This window comes from Lepisosteus oculatus, chromosome 18 (genome assembly GCF_040954835.1).
Source record: "Lepisosteus oculatus isolate fLepOcu1 chromosome 18, fLepOcu1.hap2, whole genome shotgun sequence".
NCBI lineage: Eukaryota > Metazoa > Chordata > Actinopteri > Semionotiformes > Lepisosteidae > Lepisosteus > Lepisosteus oculatus.
The window spans coordinates 5896229-5914247 of NC_090713.1; the positions used below are offsets into that span (position 1 = coordinate 5896229).

General features: G+C 36.0%; 1 protein-coding gene and 1 long non-coding RNA gene across 3 annotated transcripts; both read right to left on the reverse strand.

Moving 5' to 3' along the window:
* Positions 1-1715: 1715 nt before the first annotated feature.
* On the reverse strand, positions 1716-12759 carry LOC138224122 (protein N-terminal asparagine amidohydrolase-like). 2 transcript variants are annotated; one of them, XM_069180561.1, is made up of 10 exons: positions 12599-12759; positions 11638-11740; positions 10559-10624; positions 9621-9723; positions 9086-9159; positions 8539-8588; positions 8372-8424; positions 6303-6406; positions 3292-3411; positions 1716-2025 (listed from the first exon to the last, which is right to left on the reverse strand). In XM_069180561.1, exons 1-7 carry the CDS (start codon positions 12680-12682, stop codon positions 8419-8421), a joined length of 486 nt encoding a protein of 161 aa, XP_069036662.1. In that variant the 5' UTR covers positions 12683-12759; the 3' UTR covers positions 1716-2025; positions 3292-3411; positions 6303-6406; positions 8372-8418. The 2 variants fall into 2 exon arrangements, with proteins under 2 accessions (XP_069036662.1, XP_069036664.1); XM_069180563.1 differs by lacking the exon at positions 8539-8588 and having other exon boundaries at positions 12599-12757.
* Positions 12760-14677: 1918 nt separating this feature from the next.
* Positions 14678-15879, reverse strand: LOC138224100 (uncharacterized). Its single transcript, XR_011182445.1, has 2 exons — positions 15683-15879; positions 14678-14824 (listed from the first exon to the last, which is right to left on the reverse strand). It is a non-coding gene; the product is annotated as an uncharacterized lncRNA (long non-coding RNA).
* Positions 15880-18019: the final 2140 nt, after the last annotated feature.

Here is an 18019-nt window from a genome sequence, read left to right on the forward strand (position 1 = left end):
CATCTTCCAATGCTGAGCTTAAATAAAGACAGACTAAATAGCGGGCAGATGCATGAAATCAACTAAAATACGAAAGAGCCGGAGCGGCCTTAAGAGGAGGGATTCCGATTGTGACACTATCCCTGTCAATCCCCACAATCCTTCAGGACTCATGAGTAGGTGCTTTGCATACCTGTGCCGCCTCACTGATGCAAACACTTTAAGACTCACAGAGTGGATCAGTCACCGTTCAGCCCTGTAGTGGCAATGGTTGTTAATAAGACAGAATTAAGTGTTGCTGTGCTTTCCCAAATGAGGCCCCATCTCTCTGTTCATCTCTGTGATGCAGCCACATAGAAACTATTCATGCAGGCTGATTTAAAGATGTTTTTTTTTATAAGGGACAGCTCCCAAATGCGGATGCACTTAGCTAAGCCTGGCTATCATGATCAATGGTCATCCATTGGCGCCTACCTGTCTAGGGAGTGCCAGATGGACATCTGGACTGCATTCCTAGGTGTCTGGAGTAAGTGACTCATATCTCACCTTGATCAACCAATCAGGGACTGGTAGGGCCGAGTAACCCATGTGGGACTCTGATAAACTTTCAGCCAATGAACAAGCTGAAGTTCCTCCAGGTAAAAACAGGCAACAGAGAGCCTGGAGAAGGAGAACTAGTAGGACTATTCCAGTAGGAGAATTCTAAGGTGAATTCCAGGGGTGTGAGACAATTCCAGGGCAGGATGGCCCAGGAGCAGAAGGCTCCCAAGGGCAGGACATTCTCGCAGTGCTCCTCCTGACCATCCTGAGACTCAGCCCGGACAACCACGGAACGGCGAGTGTGTCCGAGTGCCAGAACTTTCCTTTGTTCTGAGAGTCTAGAGCGGAGGTTGCCACGAGTAACCAGAGGATCCACCCGAGGTTAGCATCAGCAGCAAGCCTCATGAACAGGTCTGAACTGTGGACAGCTGAATCACTATTCAGAACTAGCGCTTCATCAGGAACGAACTGGTCCTCTTCCTGACTTGCTGGGACCCACAGTCATCTTTTCTCCTGTGCACAAACTTTGCTAGTTAAGGCCAACACTAACTAGCCGGTCAGTGAGCATCAGCAGCGCACCGTCGCAAGCCGCACAGCACAGCCTGGCATGGAGCCAGAGAGCCCGCAGGAGATCTGAACCCCCAAAGAATGGATGAGTATTCAACTTCACTGCATTACAGCTCGAGAATTCAATTGTTATCCCAACCACTTGATATCAATTTAATTCCTAAGAGTTATGTACTTGTTTCGAGTATCCAATGTAGAAGTTATAACCAAGTTCATTTACGAAATGGTCTAAATGAATGATATACTGAACGTATGTCCTCTTGATATGTGTAACTCTTTGTAACTGAATGAATATATACCTTTTGTATTCTGAGAACCCTCACAATAAGATCTGTAAGGTTTATATGCATATTTTATGTATTAATAAATGTATCCTCGTGTATTAGTACCCGTGTGTGTGTGCGTTGTTTGAGTTATATCGCATGGTTGGATTCTAAGGCCATCAAAATAATCATTTTGTGATTTACGGCTACAATTAATAATTGTCCCCGTAAATGCCCAAACACTACAGAACTGGTGCCTCGTGAGAGCACACTACACCATCAATAAGCAATCATTATCAAGAAGCCATCAATTAGTTTTTCATAGTTAAAACAAGTTATTTTCAAAATCCTCTTTATTTTTGTAAATGTAGCAGGAAAGAAATCATTTTATTTTTTGTGATCAAAAGCATTAAGTGATCTGACCCATCACTCTTTGAATTTTAGTAACATTCTTTTAGTTGAGGGACTTGGGAAGTAAATGCAGTCGTGTCACTTATTTTCTTTTATAATGTGTTATTTAGTTAGTGCTTGGAATCCATTTTCCATGTTTCATTATATATCCAATAGGAACACTGGGTATTATTTGTAGCTTCAAATGGTCTGCAAGATACTTGTACTGCTCCTTTATCATTTGGACGAATTCTGGCCTTTCAACAAGAGGTGAGGTTGAAAAAGCCTGTAGAAAATATGAAAACAGAATGAATGTCATGTACATTATATTATATCATAATATTCTGATTATGGTCATATTATGGTTGTATTGATATGTCAAGTCCTTTACTTAACTGGTTCTGTTCTTTATACCTCTGCTCCTATTGTATTTAGTACAGTAGTATTTGTCAATACATATAAAACATTTTCAGACAAATAATATTACTGACACCTCTCTGTGAAATACTGTAGCTGCAGAGCCTGACTTGCTTATTTTATAGACAATCCCAAGCTTAAATCATTTATCCACACATCTAATCAGTCAGTCAAATCACATGTAGTTCATGTGATTAACTCAGCAGATGATTAAAGAAACCCATTGTTTTCCTTTTATACTCAAGCCTTTCCTGCTATTTTGATAGCCGTTAACTCCTTAGAGGGGTTAATAAATGTATGGCCTGATGAGCTGGAATTCCAAAACAAATAATTTTAGTCTTCTGTAGTTGAATGCAAATTATTGACAAAACTGGTATTGCATCAAAAACTTACAGATATTCAACTTCTTTACCTGTCTTTATATGACAGGAAAGCAGACCCCTGAGATCAGTAACCATTTTATTTGGTACACTTTGAACTCTTTCTACTACTATAAGTTAAGTCTGATTAGTACATAGTAAGATTTAATCATAACATGCCTAAGTTTAAATTTCACTTTGTAAGCTATAATTTATTTTTAACTCATTCCTTTATAGTCTTTAATAGAATCATCTAAATAAACATTGAGATCCCTTTTGAGCATATCTTCGTGAAACTGTAAATTTCCCAAGTGAAATGTACTGTATAATATTTGTTCACACTACCAAAGTGGACCTATTTCTGTGAAATAGGTCCACACCTGAAGAAGGCTCCACAGCCGAAACGTTGTGTTCTCTTTCTTCTTTTTTTCAGCATGGATTAAACCTATTACCTATTTCTGTGAAGCTGTTTCTTACTACTTTGATATTTCAGAATGATTGTTATTGAAGTCATTGTTATAGAACAAAATAAGGATAATATTTATAACCTCTTTAATATTTTCAGAAGGGATACTTGTAATCAAAGATTAAAAAATGAATACCTTACTGTTTTTAAACCACATTTCTACAGCCAAACATACACAGAAATAATATTTCTGAGTTTATTTTATGTATATATGACAAAGATTAAAACTGTGTGAGGACACATGTAGAAATCAAATCTAGATGTCTGACTTGGCATCATATATAAACAGATATCAACAGATCAAATGTACCCTTCGTATCTCCTCATCTGTCAAATCACGGCTGTCATCGTCAGTCTTCAAAATATTTTCAAAGAAGTTGTAAGGTCCAACCATCAGCATGTTCTTCTCAGTGTCGTACACTCTACGCATCTACAGAATAAACATAAAAAAAATTCCAATTCTTCTGGAACTACAAGTAAATGCAAAGCACTGGTACCAGCCTTTCTGTCAACACCACTATCTTACTGTAAAAGTCTGATGATTTCTACTGATTCCAATGAAATAGTCTTTATTGTAGCTACTTAAATCATTATATTTTACAATGTATTTTATCAAGATATACAAAATCTCTATAAATACATGTTCAATCAATATGAATACAAATTTTGCTGATGAATATGAATAACAGTTGCACCTATACAGTATATATATAGATGTGCATTTTTTTATACCAAAGAACTTTTAACTTAAAACATTAAAGCCTTTTTCTACACAGACATATGCGCATGTTACCAATAGGCTTTAGGTGATATTTAAGTAAGCCTCAAATGAGCAAAAAATTAATATAGATGGTGTTCTCCTCTTTCTTAAACAATGTTTGATCCACATAAATAAATCTATAAACCCTCTGTACTCATTGCATTTTAGAACAGTATAATGTTACTAAAACATTTTCTGCAAAGGTTGTTGGAAAACAAAGTTTTAGTTATTAACTGCCCCAATAGTTTCTAAAGTGCCCCAACATTGTCCAAACTTCTATTCATACAAATATAATACCACATATTAAAAATACAAACTTTTAAAATCAGTGTTAGAGGACAAAGACTGTTCAATGATACAGGCTGCTGACCAGTGTAAGATATAGCTTTGCCCAGCGTAAGACAATGCCTGTACATAATGACTGGTGAATCATAGTCAGGATCCAGACTGTAAATCAAAGCCAATCACACAAAACACGCATTTTGATGGCAAAAATAATTGCCAAAAATTTGGAAGTCCTACAATTTGTTTTAATTTCGGTTTCAATATTAACTGATTTTTCGGTATCTGTATCCAACATGTCAACTCAGGTGCATCTTCAAATCAATTTTGTTTCCTGTTTCTGAGCCGCCATTGAGACCATCCTATAGGCAAAAAAGATGGAGACAATACTTCCCACTGCACCAGTATCTATGGTGGTATTTTTTGTGCAAAATCTTCATTTATTTTGAAAAAGAAGACCACATTTAATATCTGTAAATCTGCAATTTCCTCCAAGTTCATTTAAAATCTTATTTGCATTTCAGTGCATAGTGATTTTGAAATAAAAAAAATCCAATGTCATACTCTAATGCAGTGGTTCTCACTTTTTGGACCAAGTACCACCCCTAATCCAACCAAAGCATCCAAGTACCACCTACAACTCATCAGCTCATAGGAACCCCAGAAATTCTCAATGACCAATATGAGCGCGAGTGCACACACACACTCACACATACATGTAATAAATATTATAATCAACTTTATTTGATATAGCGCCTTTAAAGGTGGCTTCTCAAAGTGTTTTACAGAAATAAAAACATTAACAACAACTAATAAAAAAGCACCATTTCAGTGAGAGGGGTGAGCCTGTTTAGTTGAGCAAAGCAGATGTGAATTAATTTTTCGAGCCTTGATACAATTCAAAACAGAGTCTAACAGATATTTAATCATCAGGCATTTTCTTGACGGCAAAGGTCTCGCGGTTGATGTTGTAATGCGTACATTAATTTCTGGAGCAACCTCTTTAATTCGTGCAACTACACCGCTATGTCGGCTTGTCATTGCTCTAGCACCGTCTGTACAAACTCAGACGCATTTTATCCAGTCGAGGCCATTCTCTTCGATAAATTCATTCAGAAGCTGAAATATGTGCTCTCCTTTAGTTCCTGTTGGTAGCGTCTTACAGAATAGAAAGTCCTCATAGGACGTACCCTCAAATTCGTATCTAACGTTAACGAGCAAATTGGCCAAATCGACTACAGACTCATCTAATTGCAGTGAAAAACATCTGCTCATCTTAACGCGCTCTATCAGTGTACTTTTGATATAATCCTGTCTGTGTCTTTCAGGGGGAGGGGGGCAGCAGGTCGAGCTGTTTAGCAGCTTTTTCTCTACACATAATACGTGTCAGCTCTTTTGCCAACAGTAAATAAAGTTCTTCAAAAATAGTGTAGCTTACCTGCTTTAGCAATCCGCAAGCTTGCATTTTTCCGCGTTTTCCTTTTTATTTCCGTATTTAAAGTTTTTATTTCATGCGCATGGGAGCTAAACACAGAGACGCTCGGTGTATTTTTCTCAAATTAGAACAGTTCTTAAATATTTTTCTGTTATCACGCTTTCGGGTGCTCACAAGATGACCTGCGTTCGTAGCACGTATTTCTATGCATTCCTGTGTTTACAACGTTGGCATTGTTCCAAAATCACGCACATTCTCCTTTCTCCCTACTATACAGTAGCTTTTTTTTTAATACAATTGGTCATCATCCGTAGCACGCATTCCTATAGAGTGGTATAGAATTACAGAGTATCTCTTGTGTCCACTGAAGTATTAGCGCGCACTGTATCGTAGTATGTAAGCTGCATATTCGACACGTATTAAAATACAAAATATGAAAACCTGTCCCGATTTTTCAGCGCACACGACACAGTTCCAGGGTCATTTGGCATACCACCTGGCGCCACTCCACGTACTACTGCCGGTACGCGTACCACAGTTTGAGAACCACTGCTGTAATGGAAACAATTGATAAGTAATCAGACTATATAAAAGGGGTACTCTGAAAACACTGACACTTTCCTTTAAGGATATTGCCTGAGTTGATCATTTCTAGTAACCAGTGGTCAACATGACCCACTGTACTACATGCTCATAATATCCTCCGGTATTTTAAAACACAATGCTTTTCTACGTGCATTGTGGTTCTGTGTTTCAGAATGTGTGGGGGCCGCAAAGTGTTGCTGCTTCTTTTTGAGCAGCTTCTGAGATCACCCAGACGGTACTATGACACGGCTTTTTATACCATCTTGTCGACTGTCAGTCTTGCTCCTCTCAGAGTGGCATCAGGGCCCTTATCAGGAAATGTAGCTGGATAGATGTGAAAAGAGTTACCATCCATCTTCACACCTAGAAAGAATATGGATGTAAAGGAAAAATAGACATTATTTAAATCGATTGGTGATGAGAGCTGCAATTATTTCTTGTAGGCAGATGTCAATAAAGGTAAGAAGCAAAGTGATTTTTTCTTTGTTGTTGAGTCATTTTCACACTGGGTAACCTTAATTTCCTAAATTTTCCCCTTGGTTTGGTTCTTCTGCCTTATTTTTGTCACAGAGTGAAAAATAATGGGTGTGGGACAAAAGATGCCTGGGGCTGATTGGTCATAAGTGGTCATTGAATGGGCAGTGTCGCCCTATGTGTTAATGCAATGCCTTGGTCTCTGAACTTCCCACCTTGTTCTCTGAACTTCTTACCCTGACCAAAGGTCCACATAGCACAGATGCCAGGTAATTACCACACACTTTGGTGGGGTGGGGTTTCAAGGCAGCTTTGACTGTGCCTGTTACCTGAAGGGGGTTCTGGACCAGAGTGTAAATTCACAATGTATGTAAACCTCCCCATCTTGTTCAGCCAGTTCCTCAATGAGGCCTGAGCAGTTAGCTCTGCCTCTACCCAAGACATCACAGGCACACTTCCAATCCCTCTGAGGATGAATCCAATCCCTCTAGGGATGTTCACCGTGGCGTAAGGAGACACAGGCAAGTTCCGGAGAGAAGCAGTGACAGACTGATCATTTGGGTCATTTGTTCTGGTAACTGGAACCCTTGACTGTTCTATGAGTGAGTCATATCATGTGCTCTTTGCATTGGGTGTGTAGTTATAGGAATGACTGTGTTACGTTTATGTGATGGGAAGATCAGAATACTGTAATAAAATATGATATTTTAGATGATTACTGTCTTGTCTGGTCTGTGGATGTACTAGTAGTTCTGAGAGATAAAAAGAACCTGCAGCTGGGAGGAAGTTTCCTGACACCCATTATAATGGCTAGGTGTTGTACTTTGGATTCAAAGCAAAAAGTAGTTCTGAATAAACTGTTACCCCATACATGACATTTTAATGTGCCAAAAAAGCCTGGCTATTATCTAAAGGAAATATGAGGTGATTTCCTGAGATCTTTCACTCAGTTCTCCTTTTTAGTGGCTGGAATCAGAACAAAACTCAAGACAATCTTGTCTTTCAATTATCAGGCATTATACAGATACTCATACTCAAAGTGTATATACTGTAGCTTTTTTTAGAAAAAAATAGCTGCAGCCAGGGGACTGGCTGAAGCCCAAGCGAATAACTTCGGGCATGTCTGGAAATAAACAGAGAGAGAAAATGTGGGCAGACAGGTAATGTGGTGTAAAGGGCTAAAGTAATAGACTGCCTGAAAGTAAGCAAGAGGGAATGAGGTAAAAATGAGAGAGGAATGTCATAAAAATGGATGAGGCTCCCATTGGGGAAAAAGATGGAACTGCTGGAAGATGGGATACCACTGGTCAAACAAATGGTGAACTGCCTTTGGAGAATCCAGAGAGCACTGGCAGAAAAAAAGAAAAAATGATTTCCACTGTATCAGTGGTCCAGTAGGAGTATTTTTTTTTTCAGGAGAAAAGTGAAGCATTGGCATGCACAGACACACAGAATGGAATGAGCTGCCTTAAATAAGCAGTTTTTTTAAACTGATGAAGACCTGCTTTGATGGCTGGAATGTGGGTCTGAGTGACAGGCTCCTTGGCCTTGTGTGCACATGCTCAGTAGTTGGTTGTGAGCTCGTGCAAGTGCTGGGGTTGCCATTGTCAACGGTGGGATGAAAGACAGTCCCAGTCCAAGCTTGACAGTGTCTTCTTACCTTATATGTACTGTTCAAGAATTCTGAAAGTCATTGTGCAGTTTGTTATAACATTTAGGCAATTTTGACATATCCTTCCTTCACATATTCAATTCTGTTTCTCCTCGTTTAATGCTGAATAATAATTTGATTATGCTCTTTCTGCATGTCTTTTGAGTCTGTATTCATAGCTTTAAATGCATAAATGGTCTTACCTACACCATATACCACTGCCAGTGATTCCCCTGTCTGTTAACATCATTCATCTCTAGAAAAAAAAAGGAAAATATAAGCCTGGAGCCACCTTGTGGGAGACTGAGAAACCAATCCACATGTTCCTTATGAAAAAGTTTACACATGGTTTCTGGGTCTGCAGCATTACCTGACACACAGGCCAGCTGAAGTTCAATTTGGCAGTCTTCATAAATTCACCTGCAATTACACCAATGAGAAAGGAAGGATACATGCAAGAAAGTCTGTTAAAATGTGTATTCTGTCTCTATGAGTCTGTGTGTGCCCTGTGATGGAGTGGTGTCCTGACCAGGGTGTACCCCAACTTGTGCGAATTGCTGGCTGTAAGGCTCTGTAAGCCTGCATTGTGTGTTTTATTTCTGTTTTTGTTTGTGCACCTTCGAACCATCCACTCCACTAATCCTGTTTTTAGACCTGTGGATCATGAAATTAATCTCTGAAGATAAGCAAGCCATCACAATGTTTTAGTTAAAAAAAACATGCACTTTGATTTCCTGTAGTTTTGCTATGCTTATAGGAACAATTTATAACTTTATGTTCTGGTCTGAAATTCAAAAATAAAATTTATAATAGAGACCACGATTTTATACATAACATCAAAGTTTATGATCTGATAAGATTCTAATTTGAATTACACTGTTACAGCCTGTAACAAATGTTAAGCCAATTTCACTCACGAAGCAGTTTCATGGTGTTGTCATGGGAAATCCCTTTCTTATCAAAGAATCCCCCAACCATGTAGAGATCCAGCCTGTTGTAAAAAAAAAAACACTTTCTTTAAAGTCGGCCACCAGTTGTAAAATTATGAAGCATGGTTTCAGCACAATGGTTTGCATTGCTGGCTTGTATTGCTGGGGCCCTGCATTCAGTTCTGGACCTGGGTGCTATCTGTGTGAGTTTGTATGCTCTCCCTGTGTTTGTGTGGGTTTCCTTCTGGTGTGAGCACGTTTGTCTGTGTTTGTGTACTCTGTGATGGACTAGTGTCCTGTCCAGGTTGTATCCTGACTACTACATTGATGGATGGATACTTTCATCAGATCTCTCTAACTAAGCAAGACCTGGAGTATAATAGTCAGCACCATAAATGTGCAAAGAAATTTACTTTCTGCATGTATGCTACTCCTGAGCTAAACATAATATTACAGTTACTGTTTAGTCTTAGAATATTGATGTGTAGGACTATTATCAGGATTGTTATTTGTAATTACATACTGTGAGAAATCCTTGCATTGTTTTTTCATCTCTTCAACCAATGCTTTCACTCCAACACCCACTTTGGAGCCATCAATGTGAGCCAAGCTGACCTTGCCAGTGCCTGAAAAAGAGCAGAGCAGTCAGCTAGTAGTAAATGTTGGCATTGTGAAATGTCCAGTGTGAAAACAACTATTATATTATTTTATCTATCAGAGGGACAGAGTATTGTGAGTTATTGAAGCAAAATATATAGCTTGATGCAGATAATGTTTTGTTTTTTACCCATATGAAGTTGGGTTGTGTGAGATATAGCATTGCTGAACAATTACCTGTAAAGCAGAAAGAATATCCCAGAAAGGTTTTGATAGGAAAACTTACAACAGTAAAATATGCACAGTGGTGTGCAGGATGGTAAACGTGACTCCAGACTAAATAATCAAGAACACTACTACATATGTGTGACAGCTGAACTGTTTTTTGCTGAAGAGAGTTCAGCTTGGCAGTTTAGCAACATATTTATTGTTTTGTATAAAATAAATTCTTGCTTGTGTATAAGTAAATCTGAGCAAGTAATCAAAAAATCTAAGGACACTATGAAGGCTATAAATGAGAGGAAACCATTCATCTCCTGTTTAGTTGCAAGTAGCTAATTGATCTCATTCTTATGTTTAGTATAAACTCTTTGTATAACAAAGTGTCCCTGTTTTCAGGAAATGGCTAGATTAGATTCTTGGACCAGTTAGGCACTCACTACCAAGCAGGCTAGATTAGCCAAATGTCAGAAAAGTCCTGTCAGAAAGGAAAGAATAAAGAAAAGTACTAATTTATACCTATTTTCAGATAATCGTTGCTATTTTCTGAAATACAAAACATCGCTTTCATGTTCTTGTAGAGTTCTTTTTAAAAATAATGTCTTGCTACTTTTACTTTTCTGCTCCAGTTAAGCAGTAACTAACCTGGGCAATGGAGGACAATAATGTGGCAGGTGGTTGCCTCATCACTTCCGATTCTAGTCACAGGTCCTGTAACAGTTGGAAAGAAATGTCACAAAATGTTCTTTGTTTGGCTGTGCTTTTTTAAAATACTTCACCTTATAGTAAAACAATGATTATCACTATTTGTAATCCATTCAAAATGGATATAAACATGAAAAAATAGCTATTTTTTAGTTTTGTTAACACTTCCTGTCTCCTATAATATTATTAAATTGTCTTTAAAGAACTTGATATATGCTGTTGACTCAGTATAGAAACGAACATTCCTAGATGGTTCAGTTGTACTTTGGGGTCATATTTTAAGGTTGGCATTAAATCTTTTGATGTAACAAAATGTCCACTTTATAAGAAACTTTATTATTATTCCAAAATATGACCGAGCTACCATATCAGTCCACAGCATAGGTCACTGCTTATGTGTTTGAAGTTATTCACAAAATTAAAACGTTGAGTAAATTGTAAGTGGTAAGTGATTTCATGTTTTGTCATCTGTTTTTAAATGACATTCATCAATGGATATAAAATCCTTCCCAGCTCCACCCCATCTCGGCTCCCCTCTTTTTCCCCATCTCCATCTTTTCAACTCTTTCCCATCATCTTAAACTGTAAAATCTGTAGTCAACTCTCCTGCAATGGGGCTATACAGTATGTATTTGCTTTCCTTTATGATCATTTAACTTTAGTTGTACTTGTGTTTTTGTTCTACATTATTTCTTTTGCTTAAGCCCTCATCAGATCCCCCTGTTTTGAGTGATTCTGACACTTTTTCATAAAAGACAATAAACAAATCATCATAAAAAGTCATTATTTTGTTATGTTTTGTAATTTCCTTTATATTACAAAGCTTAACAGCTAGAGCACCATCACTCAATATAACTCAACAGAAGTGGTGCAATTAAGAATACCTAAGGAACAATATAAAACTTCTTTGAAAACACAACAACAAAGGCTACCTCTTTCCCAACAAACTGCAGATTCATGGAATGTAAACTCATATGGAAAAAACGTTTTTTAATATAAAATATATTTCAGGATTCTACCTTTACTAAGGTTAATCGTTGCATATTCTCTCTGAGAAACATAAAGCAGATAATTTGGTTGCTCTTTCACTTCAGGTTGCTGCTTGAATTTTTCAGCTTCAGGCTGTAACACAAAATTATTGTCACTGCATGGAAAATTCAGCTTTTGTATAAAAGGATTTTGAATGACTTTTAAAATAACCAGAGACAGTTTGAGACTGCTTCAAAGTTTTGTGAATCACTCCGCAAATGCCAAAGTTTCCAAACTGCTGAAAAAAGCATGACAGCAGACAGCAGAAAGACGGCATAAAGTCTTCCTTTACCTCTGTTTCTTTACATGGATTACACTTCAAACAGATTAGTTTGATACATAATAGTCTGCATTGCCAGCACTGTTTTGTAACTGTGCTTCATGCATTTCTCACGCTTATCAATACTGTGATTGATGAAACTATATCGTTTATCTATTAAATACATACAATACTATACAAGCAGTCATTTAAAAATTCACTCTGTCAGCGGTCAGTTTTTAATGCAGATACTCTGTCATCAAATTAAATTACACAAATGAAATGCTCATATGTATACAATTTATAAGCACAAATTGTCCAATACATCTTTTAATCTATACTTAAATATTGATTGGAACCACTGATTGGGTGGCAATCTCATGAATGTGAACACAGCATAATTTCCAAGATATTTTAAAATGTAGTATACTGGATAAACAGAGTCTATATGCGTTTATTAAGCATTTGATTAATTATGAATAATATATGAATAATAAAGTATTCTAGCATGGAAAACAAAAATAGTACATGTATTCAATTCCAGAGCTTTGACAGAAAGTTAAATGTTTTACGTTTCTTCCTATACAATGCCTTGTATGCTGTAAAAGGTTCCAATATGCATGTTTTATTTTACTTTTATGTTGCGATAATTTATTTTTTTGCAAGATATATAAAAAAGCATTGTAAAGTACCTGTAAATCTTCTCCATATTTTGCCCAGAATTCTTCAATAGTTTCAAAGTCCTCAACCAACTTGTGTTTCACAGACAGGGGCATGGTGCTGATTTGGACTGTTACTGTAAGTGAATCAGTGATCGTTGATTATATGGTGACTTAGAACACAAATCTTCATTTTTATACAGGAGGATATGACCTGCTGACCTGCTGACTTGCTTAATCCATGCTGGGTATTTTTTTTAAGTTTCTCAGAATTTACTTTACTTCCTTGTTAGGTAGTTGTGTAATTCACTACATGTTTCAGCACACCCAAAGCAAAACTAGTCATTTCTAGTTCTGATTTTGTTTCTTCTTAGCTGACCTACATAAAATAAGTGTTTTAATGTTTTTATAAACATATATATTTACATTCTTTACCTATAGAATATTAGGGTGCATTTAAATACATTTTAATGTATTTAAATATTAATAGATTTTATATTTTAAATATATTGTCCTTGTTACTAACAACAGAATATTTAAATGAAAATAAATCAATATTAAAAATTGTGGGAGGTCAATATATTAAATGTATACTATGCTGCAGCTTAAGAAAGATAAGAAAATTAGATGAAACCAGCATAAGGACATTTGGTAATAAGCTTTGTACTAACTATAGGATTAGCCCTAATTACTAAGATGGTTTCAACTTTATACTACATAGAATACATAATGTGACAGCAGATGGAAACTTTAAATACGCACATCGGAAATACACTTTTTGTTACACAGTGAACACTCTCTGCTTTAATAGAGGATATAATAGATAGTAATAAAGCTTTTTAGGCAACAAGCACCTTTGTTGTATTTTTTACAATAGTTGTAGCAGTTGTGTGGTACTGTAAAGCCATTTTTCCTAAAGTGCAACAAAATAAAATCAGCCAGCAACTTCATTGCATAATTGTGGCACCATCAATATAGATAGATGATCCTAAAAAACGGGAAATTATCTGTACATCACTTGATAAGGAAAAGGGAGTTTCAGTTTCACAGAAATTCAATCCAAGCTTCATTAATCCCCTAGAGAAGTTGTCTCTTAAGAAAACTGCTTATTCCTGCTCAGGGTCATACTGACAGAAAGCCCTTCCAGTTAGTACAGAGCACACCCTGTACAGGACACACTCACACACAACAACATAAAGATATTTCAGAGACTTAGGGTGTGTGGAACATGGTACAAATCCACATGAACTTGGGGAGACCATTCAAATCACACACACAGATGCCCCACTCTGGAATCAAACACAGAACAGCTACGCAGACTTTCACTTTCACTGTGCTGTGCTTTCCCGACTGAATTACTGTAAATTATTACCAAATTTAAATCAGTGTTACCTTCCCTGTTTTGGGGTCATATTTTAAGGTTGGCATTAAATCTTTTGATGTAACAAAATGTCCACTTTATAAGAAACTTTATTATTATTCCAAAATATGACCGAGCTACCATATCAGTCCACAGCATAGGTCACTGCTTATGTGTTTGAAGTTATTCACAAAATTAAAACGTTGAGTAAATTGTAAGTGGTAAGTGATTTCATGTTTTGTCATCTGTTTTTAAATGACATTCATCAATGGATATAAAATCCTTCCCAGCTCCACCCCATCTCGGCTCCCCTCTTTTTCCCCATCTCCATCTTTTCAACTCTTTCCCATCATCTTAAACTGTAAAATCTGTAGTCAACTCTCCTGCAATGGGGCTATACAGTATGTATTTGCTTTCCTTTATGATCATTTAACTTTAGTTGTACTTGTGTTTTTGTTCTACATTATTTCTTTTGCTTAAGCCCTCATCAGATCCCCCTGTTTTGAGTGATTCTGACACTTTTTCATAAAAGACAATAAACAAATCATCATAAAAAGTCATTATTTTGTTATGTTTTGTAATTTCCTTTATATTACAAAGCTTAACAGCTAGAGCACCATCACTCAATATAACTCAACAGAAGTGGTGCAATTAAGAATACCTAAGGAACAATATAAAACTTCTTTGAAAACACAACAACAAAGGCTACCTCTTTCCCAACAAACTGCAGATTCATGGAATGTAAACTCATATGGAAAAAACGTTTTTTAATATAAAATATATTTCAGGATTCTACCTTTACTAAGGTTAATCGTTGCATATTCTCTCTGAGAAACATAAAGCAGATAATTTGGTTGCTCTTTCACTTCAGGTTGCTGCTTGAATTTTTCAGCTTCAGGCTGTAACACAAAATTATTGTCACTGCATGGAAAATTCAGCTTTTGTATAAAAGGATTTTGAATGACTTTTAAAATAACCAGAGACAGTTTGAGACTGCTTCAAAGTTTTGTGAATCACTCCGCAAATGCCAAAGTTTCCAAACTGCTGAAAAAAGCATGACAGCAGACAGCAGAAAGACGGCATAAAGTCTTCCTTTACCTCTGTTTCTTTACATGGATTACACTTCAAACAGATTAGTTTGATACATAATAGTCTGCATTGCCAGCACTGTTTTGTAACTGTGCTTCATGCATTTCTCACGCTTATCAATACTGTGATTGATGAAACTATATCGTTTATCTATTAAATACATACAATACTATACAAGCAGTCATTTAAAAATTCACTCTGTCAGCGGTCAGTTTTTAATGCAGATACTCTGTCATCAAATTAAATTACACAAATGAAATGCTCATATGTATACAATTTATAAGCACAAATTGTCCAATACATCTTTTAATCTATACTTAAATATTGATTGGAACCACTGATTGGGTGGCAATCTCATGAATGTGAACACAGCATAATTTCCAAGATATTTTAAAATGTAGTATACTGGATAAACAGAGTCTATATGCGTTTATTAAGCATTTGATTAATTATGAATAATATATGAATAATAAAGTATTCTAGCATGGAAAACAAAAATAGTACATGTATTCAATTCCAGAGCTTTGACAGAAAGTTAAATGTTTTACGTTTCTTCCTATACAATGCCTTGTATGCTGTAAAAGGTTCCAATATGCATGTTTTATTTTACTTTTATGTTGCGATAATTTATTTTTTTGCAAGATATATAAAAAAGCATTGTAAAGTACCTGTAAATCTTCTCCATATTTTGCCCAGAATTCTTCAATAGTTTCAAAGTCCTCAACCAACTTGTGTTTCACAGACAGGGGCATGGTGCTGATTTGGACTGTTACTGTAAGTGAATCAGTGATCGTTGATTATATGGTGACTTAGAACACAAATCTTCATTTTTATACAGGAGGATATGACCTGCTGACCTGCTGACTTGCTTAATCCATGCTGGGTATTTTTTTTAAGTTTCTCAGAATTTACTTTACTTCCTTGTTAGGTAGTTGTGTAATTCACTACATGTTTCAGCACACCCAAAGCAAAACTAGTCATTTCTAGTTCTGATTTTGTTTCTTCTTAGCTGACCTACATAAAATAAGTGTTTTAATGTTTTTATAAACATATATATTTACATTCTTTACCTATAGAATATTAGGGTGCATTTAAATACATTTTAATGTATTTAAATATTAATAGATTTTATATTTTAAATATATTGTCCTTGTTACTAACAACAGAATATTTAAATGAAAATAAATCAATATTAAAAATTGTGGGAGGTCAATATATTAAATGTATACTATGCTGCAGCTTAAGAAAGATAAGAAAATTAGATGAAACCAGCATAAGGACATTTGGTAATAAGCTTTGTACTAACTATAGGATTAGCCCTAATTACTAAGATGGTTTCAACTTTATACTACATAGAATACATAATGTGACAGCAGATGGAAACTTTAAATACGCACATCGGAAATACACTTTTTGTTACACAGTGAACACTCTCTGCTTTAATAGAGGATATAATAGATAGTAATAAAGCTTTTTAGGCAACAAGCACCTTTGTTGTATTTTTTACAATAGTTGTAGCAGTTGTGTGGTACTGTAAAGCCATTTTTCCTAAAGTGCAACAAAATAAAATCAGCCAGCAACTTCATTGCATAATTGTGGCACCATCAATATAGATAGATGATCCTAAAAAACGGGAAATTATCTGTACATCACTTGATAAGGAAAAGGGAGTTTCAGTTTCACAGAAATTCAATCCAAGCTTCATTAATCCCCTAGAGAAGTTGTCTCTTAAGAAAACTGCTTATTCCTGCTCAGGGTCATACTGACAGAAAGCCCTTCCAGTTAGTACAGAGCACACCCTGTACAGGACACACTCACACACAACAACATAAAGATATTTCAGAGACTTAGGGTGTGTGGAACATGGTACAAATCCACATGAACTTGGGGAGACCATTCAAATCACACACACAGATGCCCCACTCTGGAATCAAACACAGAACAGCTACGCAGACTTTCACTTTCACTGTGCTGTGCTTTCCCGACTGAATTACTGTAAATTATTACCAAATTTAAATCAGTGTTACCTTCCCTGTTTTGTTTAAGGTATTGTCAGTTGTAAACGACTCAGTAGCTCAAAATGTGTCAGTAGCTAAATCTTTTTATACAGGTACCATCAAACAGGCTTACAACTAGTCCAGAAACTCTTACAGCATTCAGATCTGTTATCATATTTTAAACGTGTGGTTTTAGTTCTGAAATACAGTACTTAAATATGCAATTTTGTTTTCCTGTTCTTTTCCATTTTTTCCTGTTTTTAAATGTAAGAATACAAGGACACTATGTTACAAACTTATTAGTTAGTTATCAGTTGAACACATTAATAATAAGTTTTAAGCAAAAAGTATTTTATAGTCTCCACATCAAACACAAAGAGAACTAAAATTAAATCTGACCTTTTGTGACCTACAGCAACTTTTACATTTTCATCTTAGTACATTTAGTAATGTACTAAATAGCCATTACATTAAACTAAAACTGTTTGATTAAAAATCAAGTTTTATAGAACATGATGAGATTCTGTAATGATTTGTTAACAAAATGTTGAAATGCAATACGTTTTTGTCCTTAGTTAGTCTATAATATAATTCTTGTAGCAAATTAAGTCTGAGAGGAATAATCTTTTCCCATTAAATTGTCTGATACTGAGGATAATTTGTAAAAATATTGCTACAGTTATTGGAAGGGACAATTGTGTTGTTGAAGACTTTAATGATAATGGTCACTATCAGGTTAATATCAGCATTTGCAGTTCATGGAAGCTTCAAAGAAAAAAAAATAGATGTTTTTAGACCTCTAGAAAGTCTGAGACACATTAATCAAAATGTGTCTGGTTTGCCTTGGTTAATTATATTCTGGGCAAATGATTAGTGAATAACCGTCCAGTAACACAGGATAAAAAGACACTGAGAAAATAAAGGAAAGGAAGGCCAAAAAGACACAACACAAGACAGTGCCAGGCATGAGTGTAAGAAGCGGTGTGAAGAACCCTATGCAGGTCGGGC

Coding starts and splice junctions, on each gene's coding strand:
- LOC138224122 (XM_069180561.1), bottom strand. CDS start 12,682: ATGCCCCTGTCTGTGAAACACAAGTTGGTTGAGGACTTTGAAACTATT. Junction 10,625..11,637: donor AACGATTAACCTTAGTAAAG/GTAGAATCCTGA, acceptor CAACTGTTACAG/GACCTGTGACTAGAATCGGA. Junction 9,724..10,558: donor TATTGTCCTCCATTGCCCAG/GTTAGTTACTGC, acceptor GCTCTTTTTCAG/GCACTGGCAAGGTCAGCTTG.